Here is a 25,393-nt window from a genome sequence, read left to right on the forward strand (position 1 = left end):
AATATATATATATATATATATATATATATATATATATATATATATATATATATATAGCACAATGCATTTTTGACCCAGATGGCGCTCCATAAAGATCACTATGCTTGAGCTGCTGTGTTGATCCTAAATCTCACATCACACTGAGCTCTTTTTCGTTTGCCATTTTTTAAACTGTCGTGCAACTTCTGGAGAGGTGGTAAATAAGTGCAAGGTATTTTTGTCATTTCTAGCGAATACGAACATCAGATTTTTGTATCTGAAAACATGTCAAATATTCAGATATTTGTCACAGCATGAAGTCATTTTGTTTAATAATGTGAACTTTTCTGTTGACAATGGTCATGTGAAAAAATAAATCAAGTATGCTTATAGTACAGCAAGCACAGAAGAAAATTCTCAGATTTCCTAAATGTCCTCCATCTTAAATTAAAAGACGTTTAAATACACAGTGCAAGTGCCTGATTAAGCAGTAAATAGTGTATTAGTGCATTCGGTTACTCCAGTTAAACAGGTTTATCTTATTATTGTAGCTTGCAATGGAACATTATGTACACAAGGAAGGTTAGAAGGGAGGTTAAAATTCATTTGCGGAAAGCTTCTGTTCAGCTTCTCAGATAAGCCACTACTGGACACAACGTTAGGTTATTATCATAACCCTGGTTCCCCGAAACAGAAAAATGTAACCATTACCGAATGGGTCAGTATGCCCAAGCCGTCGCAATGGCAAGATTGCAGAGCGACTGGAATGCTACGCTAAATCGAAACCATAGGTGTTACCATTCGGAACCCAAGTAACAAGTAGCTAGGGCTAAAAAATTGAGGGAGAAACTCACCTCTATGCCTGTGTTGTAAGGGTCGACTGAGAAGCCGCCCTTAACACTCTAGTTCCAAAACCAGGGTTTTGAGGATCCACGTCATTAAGTCTGTAGAACCTAGTAAATGGTATGGGGAGCAGCCCACACCACTGCACTGCAAATGTCCTAGAGAGATGCACCCTGGAATAAAGCCTACAAAGTTGACATGCCCCTGGTAGAATGAGCAGTAAGCGTTTCTGGAGGGGGCAAGTTGGCTCACTCATAAGCAGTCCTGACTGTCTGCTATCCATCTGGACAGCCTCTGCTTAGACAGGGCTTGACCATGGTACTTCACCCCATAGCTGACACATTGTTTGGACTGCCTCCAACTTGTCGTCCTGTAAACATAATACATTAGGGCCGTCCCGCACTGGGCAGAGTGCATGGTGCTGCCGCTCTCTGTCAGACTGAAAGGAGGTGGATGGAAAGCCTGCAATTCAACAACCTGGTTGACATGAAATGCTGAGACTGTCTTTGGCAAAAGACAGGATTGGTACAGAGCGTAACCTTTGTCCTGACTTTTGCAACGGAGAATGCCTGTGTCGCAATCACTTGCTTTGTGGAGGTGACTGCAAGCAAGAAAGCCATTTTGAGCGATAAAAATTTCAGCTCAGCTGAATGCAAGGGCTCAAATGGAGGCTTCATGAGTGCATCAAGCACCACGTTAAGCCTCCAGCGAGGAACAATATCCTTCATAGGCGGCCAAAGCTGCCAAGCTCCTTTCAAAAATTTTCCCACCAGGAAATGGGCTCCTGGGGAGACCAAGTCAATTTTGACATGGCAAGCTGAAACAGCTGCCAGATAGACCTTTATGGAAGGGGGGGGGGGGGGGGGGGGGGGGGGAGGATTTCCCCTTGACAAACATGTCCTGCAAAAACTGCAATATAACTGCAACACAGGCTGTTTCCACCAAGAGAGCGCCTTTAGACAGTGGCAAGATGTCGTCAATAGGCTGTCACCGTTCAACGCAGTATGAAAAGCACTGCTGTTGAACCAGGCCTGCAGAGTGAGCATGCACAGCAGACCCAAAGGTATGGTCGAGAAGCTGTTGCCACCAAGTCCAGAAATTTCTGGAATGTCACTACCGTGAGCGCTCTCTTGAGCTGAAACGGCTCTAAAACAAACAAACAGTCGGCTATTCTCTGCTCGCTGCCATCTGTGGACAGCATGGACCTGGAGTCCAAGCACACTCTTAGATAGGAGGCTGAGAAGGCGTGAGCTGGCTCTTCACATGACTCACCGTGAAGCCCAACCGTCGAAGGTGGCCGGTGACAAGTTCCGTATGGGCCTCTGCCTGTGCTGGAGACTGGCCACAAATGAGCCAGTCGTCCAGATAATTCAGTACTCTGATGTCCAAGACCCGATAGTTCCTTCATCAGGTAACAGTGGAAGAATACATGTACAGCACTACACATGATATAAATGTTCCTCCTTGTGGGATAATAAAGGTTAAGAGGTTTACAATTTAATTCGGATTTGGTTTTCAAAGACCGCATGTTGGGGTCAAGGCTTTTGTTTAGTTAAATACCACAACTAAGGAAATAAGGCTTAAATCAGTTTAATGGTTTACTCTGGTTTTATTTATCCTTTATATATACACACACACACGTTTGGATAAGAAGACACCTACAATTAAACGCTGGGTTACAAACTAACAATATTGTGGTACTAGTCCAAAGGTCCAGTAACTTTTGAAACGTACTAGTCCTTGTGTGAAGTGCCTAAGTTCGAATCAACAAGTTGGGGTCCCTGAAAATAGGCTTACATTTTATTTTACATTTTATTTTCCTAAAAAACACAGTCTGCGTGTGTAATAGAGATAGAGATAGAGAGATAGAGAGATATATATACACAGTACTGTGCAAAAGTTCTAGGCAGGTGTGAAAAAGTGCTGTAAAGTAAGAATGCTTTCAAAAACAGACATGTTAATAGATTATATTTATCAATTAACTAAATGCAAAGTGAGTGAACAGTCTAAATCAAATCCATATTTGGTGTGACCACCCTTTGCCTTCAATACAGCATCAATTCTTCTAGGTACACTTGCACAAAGTCAGGGATTTTGTAGGCATATAGTCAGGTGTATGATTAAACAATTATACCAAACAGGTGCTAATGATCATCAATTCAATATGTAGGTTGAAACACAATCATTAACTGAAACAGAAACAGCTGTGTAGGAGGAATAAAACTGGGTGAGGAACAGCCAAACTCAGCTAACAAGGTGAGGTTGCTGAAGACAGTTTACTGTCAAAAGTCTACACCATGGCAAGACTGAGCACAGCAACAAGACACAAGGTAGTTATACTGCATCAGCAAGGTCTCTCCCAGGCAGAAATTTCAAGGCAGACAGGGGTTTCCAGATGTGCTGTCCAAGCTCTTTTGAAGAAGCACAAAGAAACGGGCAACGTTGAGGACCGTAGACGCAGTTGTCAGCCAAGGAAACTTACTGCAGCAGATGAAAGACACATCATGCTTACTTCCCTTCGCAATCGGAAGATGTCCAGCAGTGCCATCAGCTCAGAATTGGCAGAAAACAGTGGGACCCTGGTACACCCATCTACTGTCCGGAGAAGTCTGGTCAGAAGTGGCCTTCATGGAAGACTTGCGGCCAAAAAACCATACCTCCGACGTGGAAACAAGGCCAAGCGACTCAACTATGCACGAAAACACAGGAACTGGGATGCAGAAAAATGGCAGCAGGTGCTCTGGACTGAGGAGTCAAAATCTGAAATATTTGGCTGTAGCAGAAGGCAGTTTGTTCGCCGAAGGGCTGGAGAGCGGTATACGAATGAGTGTCTGCAGGCAACAGTGAAGAATGGTGGAGGTTCCTTGCAAGTTTGGGGTTGCATTTCTTTCTGCAAATGGAGTTGGGGGATTTGGTCAGAATTAATGGTCTCCTCAATGCTGAGAAGTACAGGCAGATACTGATCCATCATGCAATACCATCAGGGAGGCATACGATTGGCCCCAAATTTATTCTGCAGCATGACAACGACCCCAAACATACAGCGAAAGTCATTAAGAACTATCTTCAGCGTAAAGAAGAACAAGGAGTCCTGGAAGTGAAGGTATGGCCCCCACAGAGCCCTGATCTCAACATCATCGAGTCTGTCTGGGATTACATGAAGAGAGAGAAGCAACTGAGGCTGCCTAAATCCACAGAAGAACTGTGGTTAGTTCTCCAAGATGTTTGGGCCAACCTACCTACCGAGTTCCTTCAAAAACTGTGTGCAAGTGTATCTAGAAGAATTAATGCTGTTTTGAAGGCAAAGGGTGGTCACACCAAATATTGATTTGATGTAGATTTTTCTTCTGTTCACTCACTTTGCATTTTGTTAATTGATAAATATAAACTATTAACATGTCTATTTTTGAAAGCATTCTTACTTTACAGCATTTTTTCACACCTGCCTAAAACTTTTGCACAGTACTGTATATACACATACACACATATACAGTACCAGTCAAAAGTTTGAGTACACTTGCTGGAAACTAGGTTTTTTACGTCGTATACATTTCTGTAAATACTTGATGTTGGAAAACATGGATCGAGAATTGATTAGCAGTTTGCTACACATGTGGACTGGCAGAGCTATACTGGTGTTCTTTTCTGAAAAGAAACTAATATTGCAGATAGCAGACTGTTTGGTTCAAATTGCATGTACTGCTAACAATTGATAAGAGACCTTGTGTCTACAAGCTTCTTGTCCAACATTGACTGCAAGCTAACAAGATATTGGTGCTGTGGACCAGGAGGGGCTAGGCTCTAAGACTTTTAGGAATACAAAGCATAAAGGGGCTAAAAGGCTCCCAGGGACTCCTGTTGGACCAAGAGGTTCACAGGGAGAGTAAGAGATAATACCACTAGGACTTAAAGGGTCTAAGGCAGAACGGAGAGAAGATGACAAAAACCAGATGTATGGACCTTTTTGGGGCACCAGGGGTTTGAGGAATGCACTGAGTTCAGAGGTCGTCACACTGGACTACACACACACACACACACTCACACTCACACTAAATGAAATATATGTTAACAGGATAATGAGTTGTACCTTTTCTATTGGTTAAGTGTCAGAGAAAGAGGAGGAGAGAGACACCTATGCAGAAGGGTATTTAATGTCATGCAACAATTGTAAGAACGAGTATTCTGTGTCCTGTACCTGGGACCAGACTCCCTGCATATTTCAATAAACATAACAACTGACTGAAGAAAAGGACTCTGTGCAGTTTCTTGAATCTACTTACTCACCATCCTCTTTTTTAAGTTACATCATTTGGCGAGCCACCGGCGGACTGTTTCCTGTTTTTTTTTTTTTCAAAAAACCGGGGGGGTTTGATACCTGACTGCAGAGAAACCCATTTGCCCAGCCTGAATCCTGTGCACAGGACCAGGACAAAGCGAATGGACCGAGACTGCTTCTAACTTCTGACCAGACGGTGTGGAGAATCTTTGAATCAGGACTTCAGCTCGAACATATAACCACGTACATTGGTGAGTAGTTACTGGTTTATTGTTTTATATGCAGTGTTTAGAATGTAGTGAGAATCAAGGGTAGAATATGAAAGAGGACTTTTTGATAATTCATGTACATTGAGGACACAATTAGTTAAGTCAAGAGAGATTGACCGCTGAACTAAAAGTGTATTGACTATTAGGACTTTAGGTATGAAAGAGGACCTCTGGATTCCTAAAAAAGTCGGAGTAAATCGTGTAGTGTTATGACGTGCCAGTAGAGTCTATTGGACTAGTTACACGGACTTGTATAGCTCAACAGGTACGGGCATACTCGGATTTATGTTTTATGTTTGTTTTGAGAGGGTTTGGTACACCTGTTTTGTCTTTGTTTTTACTGTTTGGTTTATAAGTCACGATAAGGGGGCAATAGGATAAGCCTCTTATTTAACTGTTCACATTAGGTGGTACAGATAAGGAACAATCAGACAATAAGTTCCAGTTAAGCCCAAATAGCACATACAAAAGTGTAAATTAAAGGTGCAATAAACCAAAATAAAAGTTTATGCTTCGTTAAGCATAGCTTTAAACACAGAATATTGGTAAAAACAAGACAAAACTAAAAACAAGTTTTTTTGTTAGTTTTGTGTTTTGTTGGGAGTCTGATCAACTCCAAATATGTTAGAAGCTGACCCTCAATGTCATCAAATGGATGGCTGGAGAATATGGAACATAGACTATGTGTTAAAACATGGCAAAAAGGGAAGCTATGTACAGAACAGTAATGTACATGTTCATGTGACAGGTCAGGAGTGTGTGTCTCGAAAGAAGAAAAAGACAAAGGAAATTCAAAACTGGTAGCCCACAAAAAAACAAAACAAAAAAAACCTGTAAAATTAAAAGGTCACATTAAAATGTAATTAAGAAGTTGTTTATTAATGATTGTTTGAGTAATTCTGATTTTGCTTAAGCGTGGAGATAAAGTAACATCTTAGAAAAACTATGTACTAAGAACCAGCATGAATACTTATTGTCTTGCCTCTATCATAAGAGGGTTTGATAAGGGAAAGAGACCCATGTTAACTGATGAGTTATTTGTATTGTGTTAGTGTTTGAATGCAAAGGAATGGCCAACATTTGAACTAAAACAATAACACAAATATACAAAGCAACAATTAATAGTTTGTTCAGGATTATATTGGTAAACAAGAGGAACATTTTGTCTTTCTGATAGAGGGTTTACTTGAAAAGAAAGTGGTGGTATTATTTTGGTACGCAGGGTCTGTGTCTCCCTGGTCACAGATTCAGGGAGGAATGGGGAAAAAAACTTGCGTGACCATATTTGGGCAGAGAGAGAAAAGACTGTAGAGAATGAGAATAGATCGCTGTTAGACAGACTAAAAAATAAAGACTTTTAGGAAGAGAACAAATGTTTTTGGAGATCAATAAATCTTAAACAAATTAAATTATCGACCTGGAAATATTTTATTAAATATTTTCATGAATGAATGTTAAGTGTTTGTTTGAGAGTGAATTCTATGTTTAAGACACGGGTGAATTTTATGAATCACCTATGAATACATATTTGAAACCAAGATCACATGAGTGGTAGAGTTTGTATTATTGGTGTAGCTAAAAAAAAAAAAGTGCAGAGTTAAAACGATGTTTTATTTAAGGGGTCTGTTTATTAATGATTGTTTAGTTCATGTTGAATTAAACAGGGAGATTGCATTCTCGTTGAATGGAAAACACGTAGTTTAATAAAGCACTGATGTTATCAGTATTAACTGGGTTTATTCTGATGTTGCTAAAGTACACTACGAGTAGAAGAAAAAAAAGTTGAATTGTTAGAGAGCATAAAATACAATTCAAATGGGGAAAGAGGTCACAATCGATATCAGAGTGATCTACAGGGATTTCAACTTCTGCTGAGGCATCAGAATGCAGTGATGCAGGAGACAAAAGCAGTGTCACTCAGAGCTACGTGAGTGATGTGAAATGGGATGTTTGCACACATGTGTACGATGTGTTTTGTTTATGTTGGTTACAATTAGTATTTTACGGAGCTTCTTGCAGGAGAGGTGATGATAATTAGATTAATGTGATAACTGAAACATGAATAAATCGCGAGTGACATGAGATTATTGATGGTGCAGTATAGGACTGCTGGATTGATGGATTGTGATATAGGTATGATAGACAGTCTGTTGGTTAATGTTTGTGTGTTTGTCTGTGAATATAGGGTATGAATACTCTGTTGTGGAAGTTCAGCACAGGACGCTGAACTAATGGAAATATTGTGATGCAAAGTAAAGTCAACTTCTCACTGTCTAATACAGAACAGACAGTCGCAGTAGCAAAAGTAATTATGCACTCACAGTAATACAAATGCACTTGGTAGGATTGACCATGGGGAAACGCCCGTGTAAATTAATCAAATAAAGAATATATTCGCTGGCTTAAGCATGAAGCAACCTGCGCCCTGGTTGGCGAAGTACAGTGATTCCATGTCCTCTGCCACCCAAAGAGCTCTGGGTTGGTAGAGCTTGTGGATCACATTCTAAAAAGGAAGCATCATAAACAGGTGCTCATGAAGGTCAGGTTTATGTGCACACACATTTTCTTTTTCTCACTGGACTATTTCTATAATAGATCCTGATTTATTTTGATCTGCTAAAAAGGATGCTGTTATTAATTGCAGCAAGAATAGGCAGTACTTTTATTTCTGTATGCGTTATTGTGAAACATTAACGTTTGAATACATTTCTTTGTAAACTTTCTTTTCAACTGTTATTGTGATATGTGCTCTGGACGTCTTGCCAAGAAGGGAGAGATCAATGTATGACTAACATCTTACAGGACTGTTCTCAACTAGGTAATATCATACAGTATGTGGACGACATACTGTTGCAACGAGAACTGCGGAGAAGCACTATCTGTTGCTGGAGGAGCACGCTGCTCTCAAATTAAATCTAAAGAAAGCTGCATTAATGAAATCATCTGTTTGTTTCTTAGGAGTACAGGTGGAAACTGGAGGACACACACCTGACCCAGGAAATAAAAAGTTGATTAAAAATCTGCCCTTTAGATCTTTTTGGGCATATTTGGATTCTGTCAGGACTTCATGGAAGGATACAGCGAACTAGCTGTCACCCTCTATGAACACCTGAATTGAGACATTAAAACAGGCACTGATTCCAACCCCACTCAGGGTCTCCATTCAAATTTAAAAAAAAAAAGCGGGGGGTTGGAAGGCTGATTGGGGAGGTTCATATGAGATAATGGACAAACTGGGAGAAACCAATTTGAAATTGGCAATACAAAAATGAGGGAGTGAAAACTGGCTTGAAAACTAGTTTCACTGATAAGCAAGTCTGCTGGAGAACGGAAATTCCTAAGGGCACTGATGCAGTTAGTTTAGAGTAGTAATTGTGAGCAATAAAGCAGATAGAGATTTGTAGTTACTTTCAGAGTACAGACACAGGTCTAAGGCTTTTCTCTTCTCCTACAGGTTCATGCTGGAACTGATATTTTATATTATGTTCACAATATGGGGTGGACATAGGCTTTGAGAAAAATACAAGATAGAATTAACAGACATTGGCGATTCTTAGAATTCCAATAACATTATCAATGCAGATGAAAAAGAGACTATTCAAGAATTAACCTTTTTGAAATTAAATCAGATATTAATCAAAAGAATAAATACTGCACTTGTTCTCCACAGGTTCCGAGATAATACTGATGGCGTTCATGTGGAATGGAAGCACAATGCTGTTCATCGGAACTGAGAGGACCATTTCAGAAGAGTTTGTGCAGAAAGTTCCAGTACACTTGTGGGACAATTTGGATATGCAAACAGGAACTGTACATATTAACCTGCAGAACTTTACAATGCTTGTCCATGATATGTAGTAATTAAGCTCTACCATATATCTGGAACAAGAGTGTAAGTTGCTGAGAGATGGTCATGAGGAGGTATCTGAAACCACAGAGACATTCTTACATATGGGGAACCATTCCAGTCTGCATATCAAAAGAAGAAATTATGATGACGTTAAAGTGACATTTTTGGGGATGTAATGGGGACTGTTAATTTCAGTTAACATACCTGATAATGAAACTACGTATTATAAACTTGGGGTATAAATGTATGATTGGTGAAAAGATTTGTCTTAGTTTAAAGATACTAAAGGTAATATGTCAGCGATCCTGGAGTGCAGAGATGGGAAGGTCTCATGTAATTTATTACTAATCACATTCAGTAAAATAACAAAAACTGCAAAGGTTGTACCATTGACCTCTAGAGGCACTGGGAGTATGGAGTTTGTGTTGTTCATGACACTTAAGAGTGACATTGTTAAGACATTGTATCTGCCATCCATGGTAGGGAGGTAGAATGGTTGGTGTCTTGCAATGGATTATTTGGAGTGTTGTTAGGAACATAAGACTATATTAATATGTACTTGTAAGGTAATGGGACATCCTATGTTGAATGGAAATACCAATTGAAAACAGCGGTTCTACTGAAAAATATGGTTACCTATATTAGACATTAATTGTGGAAATCATGTGAACTTTGAATGATATGCTGTAGTGTTGAATATGTCTAAAATGAGGCACTATTTTAGTACTTGTTCAATGCATAGTGATCATTTTTGAAGTTATAGTTTTAGGTTTTAATCAGTTTTAAGTGTATCATAAGATTGAGATGGTCTAAATATTGGATTCTAGAAAGATGTAATTTAACATACGGGTTAAAAATAATGATACACCTAAATGTGTTAGAGCAACATGAGTGTGGTTCTGATCAAGAGGATGGGGATCCACAGCTGGAACATAGAGTTTATTCTGAGAGTACTGTAGTTTCGGATAGAAGATGTGATTATGAGCTTACAGAGTTAAACCAACACTGCACCGCGTAGCTAAAGAGCAGGACGGGTGGGTGAAATTGGGAGGCATAGATTGCTGTAAGGAGTTGAGTACGTCAGTAATTTACACTTGTTCCATGCGGGGTGATCTAATTTCTTGAAACAGGGCAGTAAACCGTACTATCGAGTTAAAATCACTACGAAAGTATGTCCCCTTTGCACCTCCTACCTCGGGAAGGTATCATTCTCGGACCAGAAAGAAAAACTGTTTTGGATAATGTGAATATAGTATTATCGTGTGTAATGTATAATTTCACAAATCTAACTGTTATGTTTGAACAGCATTGCAAGCAATACACCAATATCCAGAATTGGCTTCAAAGAGAAATAAGTAGTACAATAAGAGATTACAAAGAGCGAATAGGCGAACGAATGTATGAAGGTAATGAGAAACGTAGGAAGAGGGGACTTTTTGATGAAATAGTAGGCTGGTTTGGTGCAGGAAATTCTGTTGCAAACAGCTGGGATATTTATCAAATGTCAAGTGCTGTGGGAAAAGAAATAGAAAGATTGGGGAATGGACAGATGTATGTAAATCAAGGGATTAGGCTCCAGGGTACAGCTATATACGAGCTAATGGATGGAACAGAGGGAGCCCTGCGCAATTTGACCAAAGCAATAGATTGTAGAATATTTGCGGGTGACCTTTTAAAAACAATGAAGGAAGAAATAATGGACATTAGGCTAAGAGTGGTACCTAGACATGCACAGGAGGAACTCAGGTTGAGGTTGGCAATGATCCACCCTGATCAGACTGACCTCCTGGGAGATAGTTTAGTGTGGCCAAAGGAGAATGGCAAGGAACCACCTGGTCACATAGAGTTCTATCTCTCAATACCATACCTGGATCCTAATAACCAGTATAAAGACAGTTTGAAGATTAGACCGATAGGAGTACTACACAATGAGACAGTGATAGTTTGGGAAAAGGCTACATGGAAAGTTCAGCGAGGCAACTGGAGTGGTGTGGTGCATGAAGCATGTTGTTATGAAACAAATAGTCATGTAGTTTGCCGGTGTCCTGCAATCACCGGAATTAATAGAAATATAAGCACTGAATTAGAGGTACATCCACTAGAGGGGTGGAAAAAAGCAGTGCAGGTTGGGAAATATCAATGGTGTGTGTTGAGTAACCATACCAATTTTAAATATGGAGATTTAACTTGTCAGACTTCTCCAGGATTTTGTTTTTCTCCAACACATGCAGTTCAGATTGGAGATATATATATACCTGAACCTGAAGCAGAGGAGTTCCAAATTACTGCTTGGTGGGATGACACATATCTAGATTCATATTTGGTCATTTTTTCTCAAGTGCACAAATTGGTTAAAATAGCCCTACAAAGAGCGGAACAGAAGCTGCTCAAAGCTAAGGACGAAGTTGATTTGGCACAATTAAAAGCCACCGTATTGAAACGATATGGATGGTCAGGACAGGCCTTAGGGCACACTTTTGGGGATTATGTTGTTTTAATAATACTGTTAATAATAATAGTATTGATTTTGTGGAATAGCATTCAGTGTTTTTGGTGGAAAAAACAACATCGACAGTTAGAAAGGACCATTGGCAGATGGGAAACTGTAAACTTACTGGGAGCCACCATGAATAAGAAATAACACCTGTGTACAGTGATAAACTGTATTTACTGTATTTTTCTGTATGTTTACTGTATGTTTATTTTTCATTTTTTGTATTATTTTTACGTATGTTTGTTTGTTTTTTTTTTGTTTGTTTTTGCTCATGACATACTTACATGGAGAAACAGCAAAGGCAAGGTAGATACCTACACATAATGGAGAGACTTAGAATGAGAGGAACATACTTCACTATAATATATTATACAAACACGGTACTTGATGTGACTACTCAGAACCAGCGAAGAGGACATCTGAGGGCTCGGGATCACGTAAGCAACTTGGTTGTAGCGGGTCACCCCCCTCCATCTTATATTTTAAAAGTAGGGTATGTTGGAAAACATGGATCGAGAATTGATTAGCAGTTTGCTACACATGTGGACTGGCAGAGCTATACTGGTGTTCTTTTCTGAAAAGAAACTAATATTGCAGATAGCAGACTGTTTGGTTCAAATTGCATGTACTGCTAACAATTGATAAGAGACCTTGTGTCTACAAGCTTCTTGTCCAACATTGACTGCAAGCTAACAAGATATTGGTGCTGTGGACCAGGAGGGGCTAGGCTCTAAGACTTTTAGGAATACAAAGCATAAAGGGGCTAAAAGGCTCCCAGGGACTCCTGTTGGACCAAGAGGTTCACAGGGAGAGTAAGAGATAATACCACTAGGACTTAAAGGGTCTAAGGCAGAACGGAGAGAAGATGACAAAAACCAGATGTATGGACCTTTTTGGGGCACCAGGGGTTTGAGGAATGCACTGAGTTCAGAGGTCGTCACACTGGACTACACACACACACACACACTCACACTCACACTAAATGAAATATATGTTAACAGGATAATGAGTTGTACCTTTTCTATTGGTTAAGTGTCAGAGAAAGAGGAGGAGAGAGACACCTATGCAGAAGGGTATTTAATGTCATGCAACAATTGTAAGAACGAGTATTCTGTGTCCTGTACCTGGGACCAGACTCCCTGCATATTTCAATAAACATAACAACTGACTGAAGAAAAGGACTCTGTGCAGTTTCTTGAATCTACTTACTCACCATCCTCTTTTTTAAGTTACATCACTTGAAATTGAAAACACATGTTACAATATACAAAACAAAACATAAGGAGTATCAAAGCAATGTTCAAGAAAATTGAAAATTGTCTCTAAATCTTGGATTCCTCAAAATAGCCACCCTTTGCCTTAATAACAGCCTCACAAACACGAGGCATTCGGTTAACAAGTTTCAGCAGGAAATCACGTCTTCCCAGCTCTTCTGCAGCAATTCCCAGAGATGTAGGGCACTTGTGGGTAGCTTTGCTTTGACTCTTCTGTCCAGTTCGTCCCATACAAGTTCTATAGGATTGAAATCTGGAGACTGGGAAGCCCAGGTCATTAGATTGAGTTGTCCTTCACTTTCCTTCTTCGCCAGATAGTTCTTGCACAACTTTGAGGTGTGTTTCGGGTCATTATCTTGCTGAAGAATGAAGGACTGCCCAACTAGCCGTAATCCTGATGGAATGGCATGCCTCTGAAGTATGCTATGATAGCCATGCTGGTTGAGCTTGCCATGGACTTGGTAAAGATCACCAACTGTCACCAGCAAAGCAACCCCAGACCACGACACTGCCTCCTCCATGCTTGACAGTGGGAACCACACATGCAGAACTCATGCGCTCACCCTCTCTGCGTCTTACAAATATTTCAAATTTTGACTCATCGGTCCATAAGACCTACTTCCACTCCTCAAACGTCCAGTTTTGATTCTGAGGTCACCCTTGGCCTGCCTGACCTTGTTCGGTCCTCATGAGTACCAGTTTCTTCAAATAGTTTGATGGTCTTGGCCACAGCAGTTACAGACACTTGCAAAGTTCTTGCGATTTGTCTTAAAGACTGACCTTCATTTCTTAAAGTAATTACAAACTTTTTCCTTTGCATAACTGAGCGTATTTTGCCATTTTCTGCTGCCTTACATTCAGGAATGACAAACTTGTGCCTATGCTACCTATATTTATAGTAATCACGGACCCTCACCTGTTAACAATAATTGGTGACAAAAGGTTAATTAGGTAACATGCTAGTTAACTCGGAGAACATCTAACAGACACTTTTATACTTAGGCCAGTGTTCTAACACCGTGTTATACACATTTCAGACTTTTAACTGACTTGGGCTTCAGACTGAAATCCCCTTGCTTTGGGTGACGATTTCATTGAAAATGACAAGATTTACATTTTCATTTAAAAATAATTTTTGAATGCAATTCACTTATCAGCTTATATAAGTACACATATCATAATGAAATAGTAAGTGTTTGTAGACATGTTTATACAGTTAAAAGCATAGATAAATCATGAAAAACCTGGTTTCAAGCAGGTGTACTCAAACTTTTGACTGGTATTGTGTGTATATATATATATTATACACATACACACACACACACACACACAGTGGTTTGTACCCCGCTGCAAAGTTTTCACATTTTGTTGGCACCTGAGCGTACTCCACGACGCTTTCAAATTACTTTAGAATCTACACAAACTACTCCACATTGATAAAATTAAAAAATGCATATAGAATATAAATAAGTAAGATTTACAGAGAAAACCAGATTAATATCAGTTGCATAAGTATTCAACTTTGCTACTGCAGCCCTAAATCAGCTCAGGTGCAAATGATTTGTTTGAAAGGTCACAAAATTAGTGAAATGGTTTCAGCCTGTGTGTACTCAAAGTGGTTTAACTTGTAGATCATTTTCCCTCTGGTATATAAAGACTTTCAAGCTGCAACTCACTGTGATCCAACAAAGCAACCATGAAGACCAAGGAGCTTTCGAAACAAGAGCAGGAGAAGGGTACAAGAACATTTCAAAAGGCGCTGATTATCCCTCTCAGCACAGTGAAGTCCATCATTAAGAAGTGGAAGATGCATCATACCACCTAGACACTACCCAGCTCAGGTCCCCCTCCCAAACTGAGCAGCCGGGCAAGCAGGAAACTGGTTCGGGATGTCACTCTGAAGCCAACAATGACCTTGAGAGATCTGCAAAGTTGTGTGTCTCAGATGGGAGTCAGTGCTCACACATCAAATTCTTACACCAAATAAATAAATAAAATAAATAAACTGAGCAAGTAGCTTTGACATGGTTCAAGTAGCAGCTCCCTGTGTTATTAAAACGAGTACAGGTGTGTGACAGAGAGCGAATGAATCCTAGTCAACAATCTCCCTCCCGACCTGTGAGAGCACGGTATACAGCAGGGGTCGGCAAGTAATTTAAGTGGCCGGGCCAATTGATCCCTTGGCAGCCACAGAGCGGGCCAATTGTAACCCCCCAATTGAGTATAGGGGTCCCAATTGTAGCAAGCATGAAACACAAGGAACAAAACAGTTAAGCTTTTAAAACAAATGTGTGCTACTTTATTATTATTTTAAAAGTCTACTTTTAACATTCCTGTGTATTAGGTTCCAAGGTGGTTGCTAGGCATAAAAAACGCATTTAACACATTTTTTCTGTATTTTAATATTATTTTGCGTTCCTGTGTTGCCAGGCATAGGCCTAAATATAACGCAATGAAGTACGTTGAATAAAAATATGCTAATTTACTTTAATTTACTTTGTTTTTTAGTAAGGTTCCAGCTCCATAGCGAGAGTAGCTATACTGTTCTGTTTTTCATAGTGTAGTTTCGAATTTTCCGTTTGTAAATACTGGTATTCATTTTGTTACAATAAGTCAGGGGTGGCCAACTTTTCCCAGACCAAGAGCCAAAAAAACAAATGTACTGTACCAAAGAGCCACAAACTTCTTTTTTTCCCATAGGCATTTTCCATAGTTATATACATTATATATTTAAAAGGTTCTTAACCTTTTTCTTACCAATTTTTACAAGTAGAAAAAGTAATGGTGATAATAATAACGTAATGTATTCCTTGGCATACTAACAATTGAATTGGTAGGAGCACGAATTTTCAATTCCTTGGGTGCAGTTGAGTACGGCAAATTCAACAGATTAAGAAATACAAATCTATAGGCTAATAATTAACGTTATTACCTTCTACATACAGGCAGATTATAATATTTTCATAAAAGATTTCATATTTCCTTTCCCGCGTACACTTCCCTGCCATTCTCAACTAAATGAAAGAAAAATTGATCCACTTTGCACGCGTACGGTAATGTTTGTTTTTAACACAGGTTCTGCTCAGAAAAGTAGGGTGGATATGAGTGGCTGGTTGGTTGCCAAGTAAAAAGAAACAAACCCATGCTGCTAACTGGCTAACGTTGCACAGGGCCTATCTTGCAATTGTGAAATTCCAAGCGATTTTTTCCAGGCTGGACAGCACAGGTCAGCGAGCCAGATTTGGCCCGCGGGCCGCCAGTTGCGGAGCTGTTCTTTTGTTATGGTTGTGAAAGACCTGTAAAAGGACGGTAAAAGACGAAAGTAACCCTGAGTTTTTGTCGTGTTGTATCTGTGTCTATTAATTGTCACCCTTCATAGAAGACAATTTGGGAGCAGTCGCTATTCGGCCAGCATCAGTCACTGACTGCACTACTGTTTCATTGTTACTGTATAATTCACCACTTACACAAGGAGCACTCACTGTTGGGTTTCGTGACCGTGTGTGTATAGCGTGTGTTATTATTTCGGGACTGAGTCCTGTGGTTTTGACTGGCTTTACACATTGCTGTGTATAGTCAGTCTTATTTAAAGCAACAAATAAAGCTTTGTTTTCAACACTGGAACGGTAGTTGGACTGTTGTTATTAAGCACTGCATCTACACCTGTGCACTACAAACCACTTTGCCACAGAGAGATAACATAATAGTTAACAAAACACAATCTTCAGAAATGCATGATTTCGGTTTTCATTTTTTTTGTGCAATACATTCTCATTACCTTACGTAGTTCTGCTTTGTTTGTTTTTTAATTTAGTAATAGCCAATTGATTTTACCACCACGAACAGTTAGGACTATGAGACACATTTGAGGGAAAGCATTCGCTGCGCTGCCCCCCCCCCCCCAAAAAAAACCCATATTACTCTAGTATCAATCACAGTGATTTATTCCTTGGTGCAGATTTGCGTCTGTCCTTATACTTGGTAACATTGTGTTGTCGTTAAAATGTTGTTACTAACAGTGTCCAATAGTCTTAACTTTAGAGTACATTTAAGGAGACTCATCAGGCATTTCAAAAGTACTGGGTGGCTCTGTCACTAAGAATATAGTGCAGGCCCATGCACACTTGACTAAGACAGGAAGTGATACAAGCACATTGAACAGCCTAAGGTTATTTCCAAGACCACAAAATGCATCTAAAACCAGTTTAGTTCCCATTGTATTAGCCTATGTTATCTTAATTACAATATTTGTTTGTTTTTGACAGTATTCTAGTTGAGTTTGGAACCTAAAATAGACAGCTTGGAGCTTTAAAGGGGGACTACCACTGTTTGCATTTTAGTACACACACCCTTTAAAAAGCTGCAAAGTGCTTTACAGCAGAGCACATTAATAACCAATTAAATTGTTACAAGCTTGTATTTCTTCTATCCTCTCAAGCAAAATATGAAAGGAGTATGAAATATAGCTATCATCCAATATAGCTGTCCGCTATCACTCAAAACGGCAACCAGAAGAATACATTTAACATTTATGTAACTGGAAATGAATTGGTGACAAAAAACAAGCCATCCAATAAATATATAAGGCGACTTACAGAGACTAGGGTGTGTGAACTATGCATCAGCTGCAGTGTCACTTACAATTACGTCTCACCCGAAAGACGGAGCACAAGGAGGTTAAGTGACTTGCTCAGGGTCACACAATGAGTCAATGGCTGAGGTGGGATTTGAACCGGGGACCTCCTGGTTACAAGCCGGTTTCTTTAACCACTGGACCACACAGCCTCCTACATATATACAGTGCCTTGCAAAAGTATTCTGACCCCTGACCAATTCTCTCATATTACTGAATTACAAATGGTACACTGAAATTTCGTACTGTTTCATATTTTATTTTAAAACACTGAAACAAAATCAATTATTGTAAGGTGACATTGGTTTTATGTTGGGAAATATTTTTAAGAAAAATAAAAAACTGAAATATCTTGCTTGCATAAGTATTCAACACCCACAAATTAATATTTGGTAGAGCCACCTTTCGCTGCAATAACAGGTTTTAAGTCTTTTGGGGTAAGTATGTACCAGCTTTGCACACCGTGTCGGAGTGATTTTGGCCCATTCTTGGCAGATTTGCTCCAGGTTGTTCAGGTTGGTTGGACGACGCATGTGGACCGCAATTTCCAAATACTGCCACAGATTCTCAATGGGATTGAGATCAGGACTTTGACTGGGCCACTGTAGGACATTCACCTTTTTGTTCTTGAACCACTCCAATGTTGCTTTGGCCTTGTGCTTGGGATCATTGTCCTGCTGAAAGGTGAATTTCCTCCCAAGCTTCAGTTTTTTAGCGGACTGAAGCAGGTTCTCTTGCAGTATTTCCCTGTATTTTGCTCCATCCATTCTTCCTTCAATTTTAACAAGATGCCCAGTCCCTGCTGATGAGAAGCATCCCCACAGCATGATGCTGCCACCACCATACTTCACTGTAGGAATGGTGTGTCTTGAGGCATGGGCAGTGTTAGGTTTGCGCCACACATAGCGCTTTGAGATTTGGCCAAAAAGCTCTATCTTGGTCTCATCTGACCACAAAACTTTTTCCCACATCGCAGCTGGGTCACTCTCATGCTTTCTGGCAAACTCCAGACGTGCTTTCAGATGGTACTTTTTGAGTAACGGCTTCTTTCTTGCCACCCTCCCATACAGGCCAGTGTTATGCAGAGCTCTATGGTTGACTGGTGCACCATTACTCCACTCCCAGCCACTGAACTCTGTAGCTCCTTCAAAGTGATTGTTGGCCTCTCTGTGGCTTCTCTCACAAGTCTCCTTCTTGTTTGAGCGCTGAGTTTTGAGGGACAGCCTTTTCTTGGCAGTGCCTGGGTGGTGTGATGCAGCTTCCACTTCCTGATTATTGATCCAACTGTGCTCACTGGGATATCCAAACACTTGAATATTATTTTGTACCCTTTCCCTAATCTATGCATTTGTATTACTTTATCTCCAACTTCTGTAGAATGCTCTTTGGTCTTCATTTTCCTTCAGATTCACAGCCTGACCAATGATCCTTCAACAGTGGGGTTTTTATCCAGAAAATGTGACAGCAACTTTAATGGTTCACAGGTGGAGGCCAATGGTAAGGTAATTGTGTCCTCGTTAGGGCAATTTCTTTCATCGGTGTAAACTGGAAGCTTCCACAGCACAGGGGTTGAATACTTATGCAAGCAAGATATTTCAGTTTTTTTATTTTTCTTAAAAATATTTCCCAACATAAAACCAATGTCACCTTACAATAATTGATTTTGAGTTTCAGTGTTTTAAAATAAAATATCAAACAGAACGAAATTTCAGTGTACCATTTGTAATTCAGTAATATGAGAGAATTGGTCAGGGGTCTGAATACTTTTGCAAGGCACTGTATATATACACACACATTATATACCTCCTTTCCAAAGACACAAATTCACAAGGATTTAGAATACAGTATCAGGGTTGGCTGATTTATAACCAAGTCGATTTAAATCACTGGTTTAAATCACTTGATTTAAAAAATCAATATAGATTTTTTTTTTCGTTTATTTACTAATTATTTTATATAGTTTCTCAAGGAAAAAAGACATGAAGTGTTTAAAAACATTTTATTAACACAAACATCTTAAACTCTTACTGTCTAAACTAAAACTTTGGTCTGTATTCTGATCTCAGCGCAAATGCGAGTGCAAGCGCGAATGGCGCTTGCTCCCGATTTTATGGCAAACGAATGGAGCGAAGACGTAAAATAAATACTGCATTGAAATGGTATTCTAAAAGACATGTCTTGCCCCGTTATAGAGCGCCTGCCCCATCATTAACATATTCGCTGAAGCGATTCTGATGAGAGCGCAATGGGGTCCCAAATAGACAACTGAGCACTGTGTTAAGACCCGCTGAAACCAGGTTTATTTAGTGGTGCAATCAGAATCTTTAACAACTGAACACACTATAAAAAGCAAAGTAGTACTAAATAACAGATGTGTGTGTTTGGACTGACACAGAAAGAGGAAATCAAAGAAACAAAAAGTAAAAACGAATGACTGGGGTGAGTGAGGGGTATTTCTCTGGCGTACTCCATCGCTAAATTCTTGTAGTTCACATACAGAGGATGCCACAATGATAAATAATTTGCTTTATTTATATATTAATTTTAGATTGAGTAATTTAGTTAAATTTACATTCTTTCATTTACAGTTTGGAGGTACTGTAGAGCTACAACTATGGTACTACATAAAAATATTTTTTTTAAATCGACAACCCTGTACAGTATTCACTAGAATAATTTCTAATGAAGGTCGATGGATAGTTCGTTGACAATTCTGGAAAATACGTATGTAGGCTATATTCTGGAGAATACAAGCCCCAAGTATTTCCTGGGATATATTTTAAGGTTAGATTCAGTAGTAGCAACAACAGGGTATCAAGAAGATTAAGATGAAAAGTCTGTTTGGGGTTATGAAGTTGAGAATTTAAAAATATATAATTTGAATCAGAATTAATTTATTTTAGGGCTTATTTAAAAATATATACATAAATTAAATTAATAGCACACAAAGTTCTAAATTACCAATAAAACCATGTACACATATCCAGACCCATATAATCACGTTGTCTACAATTACTGTATCCACATGCTGCAGCACGAGCTCTGTACACTCATCACAAAAAAAACTGGACTAAAAACACATCAACCTTCCGACCACAGCACCAGACCAATTCGACTGTGTACTTTCAACAATCCCCGCCAATGCAATACAGCTCGTCCTGTCGATTTCAACCGGGAACGTGTACGCGATTTCTCAATCTGAAGCGAGAGCGACATGCGGGGCCTGGAGTCGGTCCAGCACGACACTCACGATGCAATATTACCGTACATTGTCAGTGTAAGAAAAAGTATAACAGCATATTACAAAATTAGGCAAAAAAAACAAACAAATCTAGCAGTTCTTCACACAAGTATCCCTATCAACACACCCCTCCGTATCCCTGTAACTGTCTCAGAATCTATCTAGCGGTAGTGTCCCCCTGACTCCCGGGTCTTCCACAGCTTGCGTGAGTAGCTGCAGGCCGCGCCATCCCCTTAACAGAGAACGCAGCTTGGCGGAGGAGGCTAGGCCGCACCGTTCATCTCTAAAAACACACCGCAGACAGCACGTTGAAAATTAACAATGCCCCTGTGCAGTTTCCTATTCGTAATATTTTGAAATCTGGGTTACCTGTTTGCCTTTGATGTAGGGTTTGGAAGCGATATGATGCCTCCTGGTTCTAATTTTCCCTCCTCCCGCGTCCGCCATGGTGCGTTACTAGTTTACTGATCTGCTCGTTTTCTCCAGCGCCGGATGAATTTTTTCTGTCGGTCCTCCAACCAACCCGACCCGCCGATATACCGTCAGGCACCACGTTGGGGCTTGCGCTTACTTCAGCAGGACACCATGCACCGGTGTGTTCTGGGAAGTTGAGTTTTGTCTGGTACTTCAAAATAGTATACACAATTACAACAAAAACAAACAAAACAAAATAAAAAAGAGAGAAACCCCTTTGCTTAATAGGATTTGTTTGAAAATACTGTAAGTATTACTCCTTCATTTAAATTACATAAATGGCACAGTTCACTTTGAACAATATCTACTTGCCTGATCAAACAGTCTGAGCATATAGGCAAACATAGCTGAGGATGTTTTGCAGCTATGATTTTTCATTTACGCGGCGTAGCCAGCGTCATCTATACACAAACAGCCAATAACAGTATAGCTTAGTGATGTGACTGTGTGGATAGTATCGTATCAAAATATCTCGGTGTTGCCCTAGTGCGCAGCAGAGTAACAAGGGGGTCAATTGCAGCGTACCTAATTTAGTCCACTTGGTGGGTCAATTGCAATAGAGTTAGGGTAAGGGAGAACCTCAGGGGGTAGTCACGAGTCCAGTGAGAAATTAGATCGCATCAGGTTGTGCACTTTGTCAGAAATGTGGACGCTGTAATACCAAACTACATTTTTTTGTGTGTGTGTGTGTGTGTGTGTGTGTATCCTCCAATATCCCAAAATGCTCTTTGATATGTTTAGCGAAATAGATTGCGTAAATTCATCGGTGCTCTGCATCGCTGAGTCAGAAGTGACATCACTTGGTGCGGGGACTTTAACAACAGTTTGGTGACTCAACATAGTTAATAATAATAATAGAAAGGTTGCTGCTGAGGTATGCAAGGCTGTGGTTGACCTGTGCGAGCTGAAAGCTTTTTGGGACGAAGGTTTAGTTATCTTTAACCGACTAATTAGAAGCTAGCCTGTTGTTACATTAAAATGTAGAAAGCAGCTAGTCTGCAACTGTAAATATTTATAAATATGAATATATTAATGGATACACTTTCAAATACAGTTTGCAACTTTGTAACATATTTGTCTGACGTATAAAAGGACAAATAACAAACACGATAAAAGAAAAAACATCTGTTCTCTCTCATATCGATTTCTTGTACGTCACCAGCTCAATCGGCTACTCTGGATAAGTTGGCAAATGTGATATTGTTTATCATTATGTTTATTAGCGCTATTATAGATTTATATAAAAAAAAACACAACTCCATACCCATTTTCAAAAGATTTGGCGTCTCTGAATCTACAATTACATTGATAATAGTATCTCCGTACAAGACAAACTTCCACAGTGGGAGCAGCCATTTTGGTTTTGCTGCAGATCACCGACTCTCAACCCCGGTGAATCCGCTGCTTCAGCGGTGACGCACCGGTGAATTTATCAACAGTTCGTTGAGCAACTCCTGGTGAATTTAACAACGGATTGGTGAATCCGCTTTACATCGGTGCATGCAGCGGCGAATTTAACAACGCACCCATACTCAGAACAGGCGCCTGAAGCAGTCTCCAAAGAGCGTCTCTGCAGATACGAGGTTCCCGCGGAGTAGCTCGAGCCCTGTAGCGCCAGCCATGTAGTCGTGCGTGCTCAGCTCCTAACAACGTCATATACTCATTTAATAAACCAAGGATAATTTGTATTATCCTTCACATAAACAAAGAAGTATACAATAAAATGAATACAATTCCACGGATAGTTTCAAACACACATTTTTTATACTATATTATTCTCATTCACCCAAACGTAAATAAATATATTTTTGTAGGCTAATTTTAAACCAGTAATGTTAAATAAACTTTTTCCTCCGAAATTATTTTCCAAGATGTGTAATTTTCATCTCAATTCCTAAATGAACACTAAATACTATTTTAAGTTACAGTAAGTTAGTACAAATATATATAACAGCGACTGTCCTTTTATGGGCTTTGACATGAAATCACTAAACTTAAAGTACAGGGACAGAACAAGAACTAGAAATTTTGGTTTGTGTACATTTAGTTGACTGAGTAAATGAGCATATTGTAGCGTGCACGGGGGAAGGCAGCAGTAGGGCTGGTAGGTGACGTAATCACACACAAAGACATAAGCCCGATATACGCTCCTTGCAAGGGAGTCGGCTCTTTTGTACAGCAGTATCGGCACTATGCTGCAGTGCGAGAGGTCCCGGGTTCGCGCCCGCATTCCGCCAGTGTGTGGATTAACTCGCCCTGTGTAATGCGCCTGCCTGCGGGAACCAAGATCTCTACTTGGTGTCGGAAGTGGACGCAGGTACCCCGGTACGATGACTTGGTGTACTGTGGCTCCACCCCCTTTCTAGATGGCCGACTTCCACCTTTCCCTGGAATGAATTGTCAGACCATCCAGTCCGGGGCACACTGTTCCCTTGACACAGTGCCCTCACAGGTTGGGAGGGAGATTTATAACCAAGATTCATTCTTTCTCCATCGCATATCCCACCGCTCAGAGTGGAGCCGAAGGAACACTCGGCTAAATCTACTTTTCCCATTACTCCCCCCTCCCGGGAAAAATAATCTGCATTTTGGTGGTCTTTCCCTGCACGGTGAATCATATGATACATGAAGGGCTGCAATGCCAGATACCACGAGTTATCCAGACATTGCTGTCCTTCATTCGGTTAACAAGTTTCAGCAGGAAATCACCCGACATGTCTTCTCTGCTCTTCTGCAGCAATTCCCAGAGATGTAGGGCACTTGTGGGTAGCTTTGCTTTGACTCTTCTGTCCAGTTCGTCCCATACAAGTTCTATAGGATTGAAGTCTGGAGACTGGGCAGGCCAGGTCATTAGATTGAGTTGTCCTTCACTTTCCTTCTTCGCCAGATAGTTCTTGCACAACTTTGAGGTGTGTTTCGGGTCATTATCTTGCTGAAGAATGAAGGACTGCCCAACTAGCTGTAATCCTGATGGAATGGCATGCCTCTGAAGTATGCTATGATAGCCATGCTGGTTGAGCTTGCCATGGACTTGGTAAAGATCACCAACTGTCACCAGCAAAGCAACCCCAGACCACAACACTGCCTCCTCCATGCTTGACAGTGGGAACCACACATGCGTCTTACAAATATTTCAAATTTTGACTCATCGGTCCATAAGACCTACTTCCACTCCTCAAACGTCCAGTTTCTATGTTTTTTGGCCCAGGCAAGTCTCTTCCTCTTATTCTGCACTCTTAACAATGGTTTCTTTGCAGCAATTCTTCCAGTTAGGCCAGCTTCACGCAATCTCCTCTGAACAGTTGATGTTGAAACATCTGTACTTCTAGTAGCACTTAGCTGAGCTTGTATTTCAGGGGCAGTTAATCGTTGGTTTCGCAGACTCGAATGACTCGAATGAACTTGTTCTCTGATTCTGAGGTCACCCTTGGCCTGCCTGACCTTGTTCCTTGTACAATTATTACAATATTCTGACAGTGTCAGTTAGTACTGAACTACTTTTGTTTTAAACTGTAATATGTTCTTTCAACAATAATAATGTTATTTGTATAACAGTTTAACTTTAAATGATTTTATAACATGTATTTCTAATTCAGTTACTTCAGTGTAACAGTTGCTCCTAGAAATGGTAATATTATTTTACTGAATTAAGTCTGACCCCTTTCTCTGTTCATACAAAATCCAGTTGAAGCAGGAGTTGGCATTTTAGCCTTCGGCCAATGTTTGGTGTTGATTAGTATGAGACATGAAGTAATGAAAGTAAAGTAACAAAAGAAACTGGCTACTTTCTCATAAAACTGGAATATGTTAACAAGGCCTTATGATAAGAGCCTGCCAAGTTTGACTCCTTCCAGCAGGTGCTTTCATAGACTGCTAATAATATTCTCTACTTGTTTTACAGATCTATTTGAAAGGAGTATATACAGTATTACTATAATTATTGACAAATAGTATATCAAATTACTTCAATCAATACAGGTTAGTTTAAATCATCCAATTCATGTCTAATAACTCAGCACGTTCCCAACAGGATTCGAACTCTGCGCCAGGCTCAGCTCGG

General features: G+C 39.9%; 1 protein-coding gene across 1 annotated transcript in view; it reads right to left on the minus strand.

Annotated features, from left to right (window-relative positions):
* LOC117394714 (nuclear pore complex protein Nup153-like) overlaps positions 1-21,542 on the minus strand; it is a 56,943-nt gene extending 35,401 nt beyond the window's left edge. The window contains exon 1 of the mRNA XM_033993202.3: positions 21,229-21,542. Within this exon, the coding sequence (XP_033849093.3) occupies positions 21,229-21,306 (78 nt within the window). The 5' untranslated portion in view covers positions 21,307-21,542. The remainder of the gene's footprint in view (positions 1-21,228) is intronic.
* Between the last annotated feature and the right edge of the window lie 3,851 nt (positions 21,543-25,393).

Source organism: Acipenser ruthenus, chromosome 3, assembly GCF_902713425.1.
Source record: "Acipenser ruthenus chromosome 3, fAciRut3.2 maternal haplotype, whole genome shotgun sequence".
NCBI classification, from domain to species: Eukaryota; Metazoa; Chordata; class Actinopteri; order Acipenseriformes; family Acipenseridae; genus Acipenser; species Acipenser ruthenus.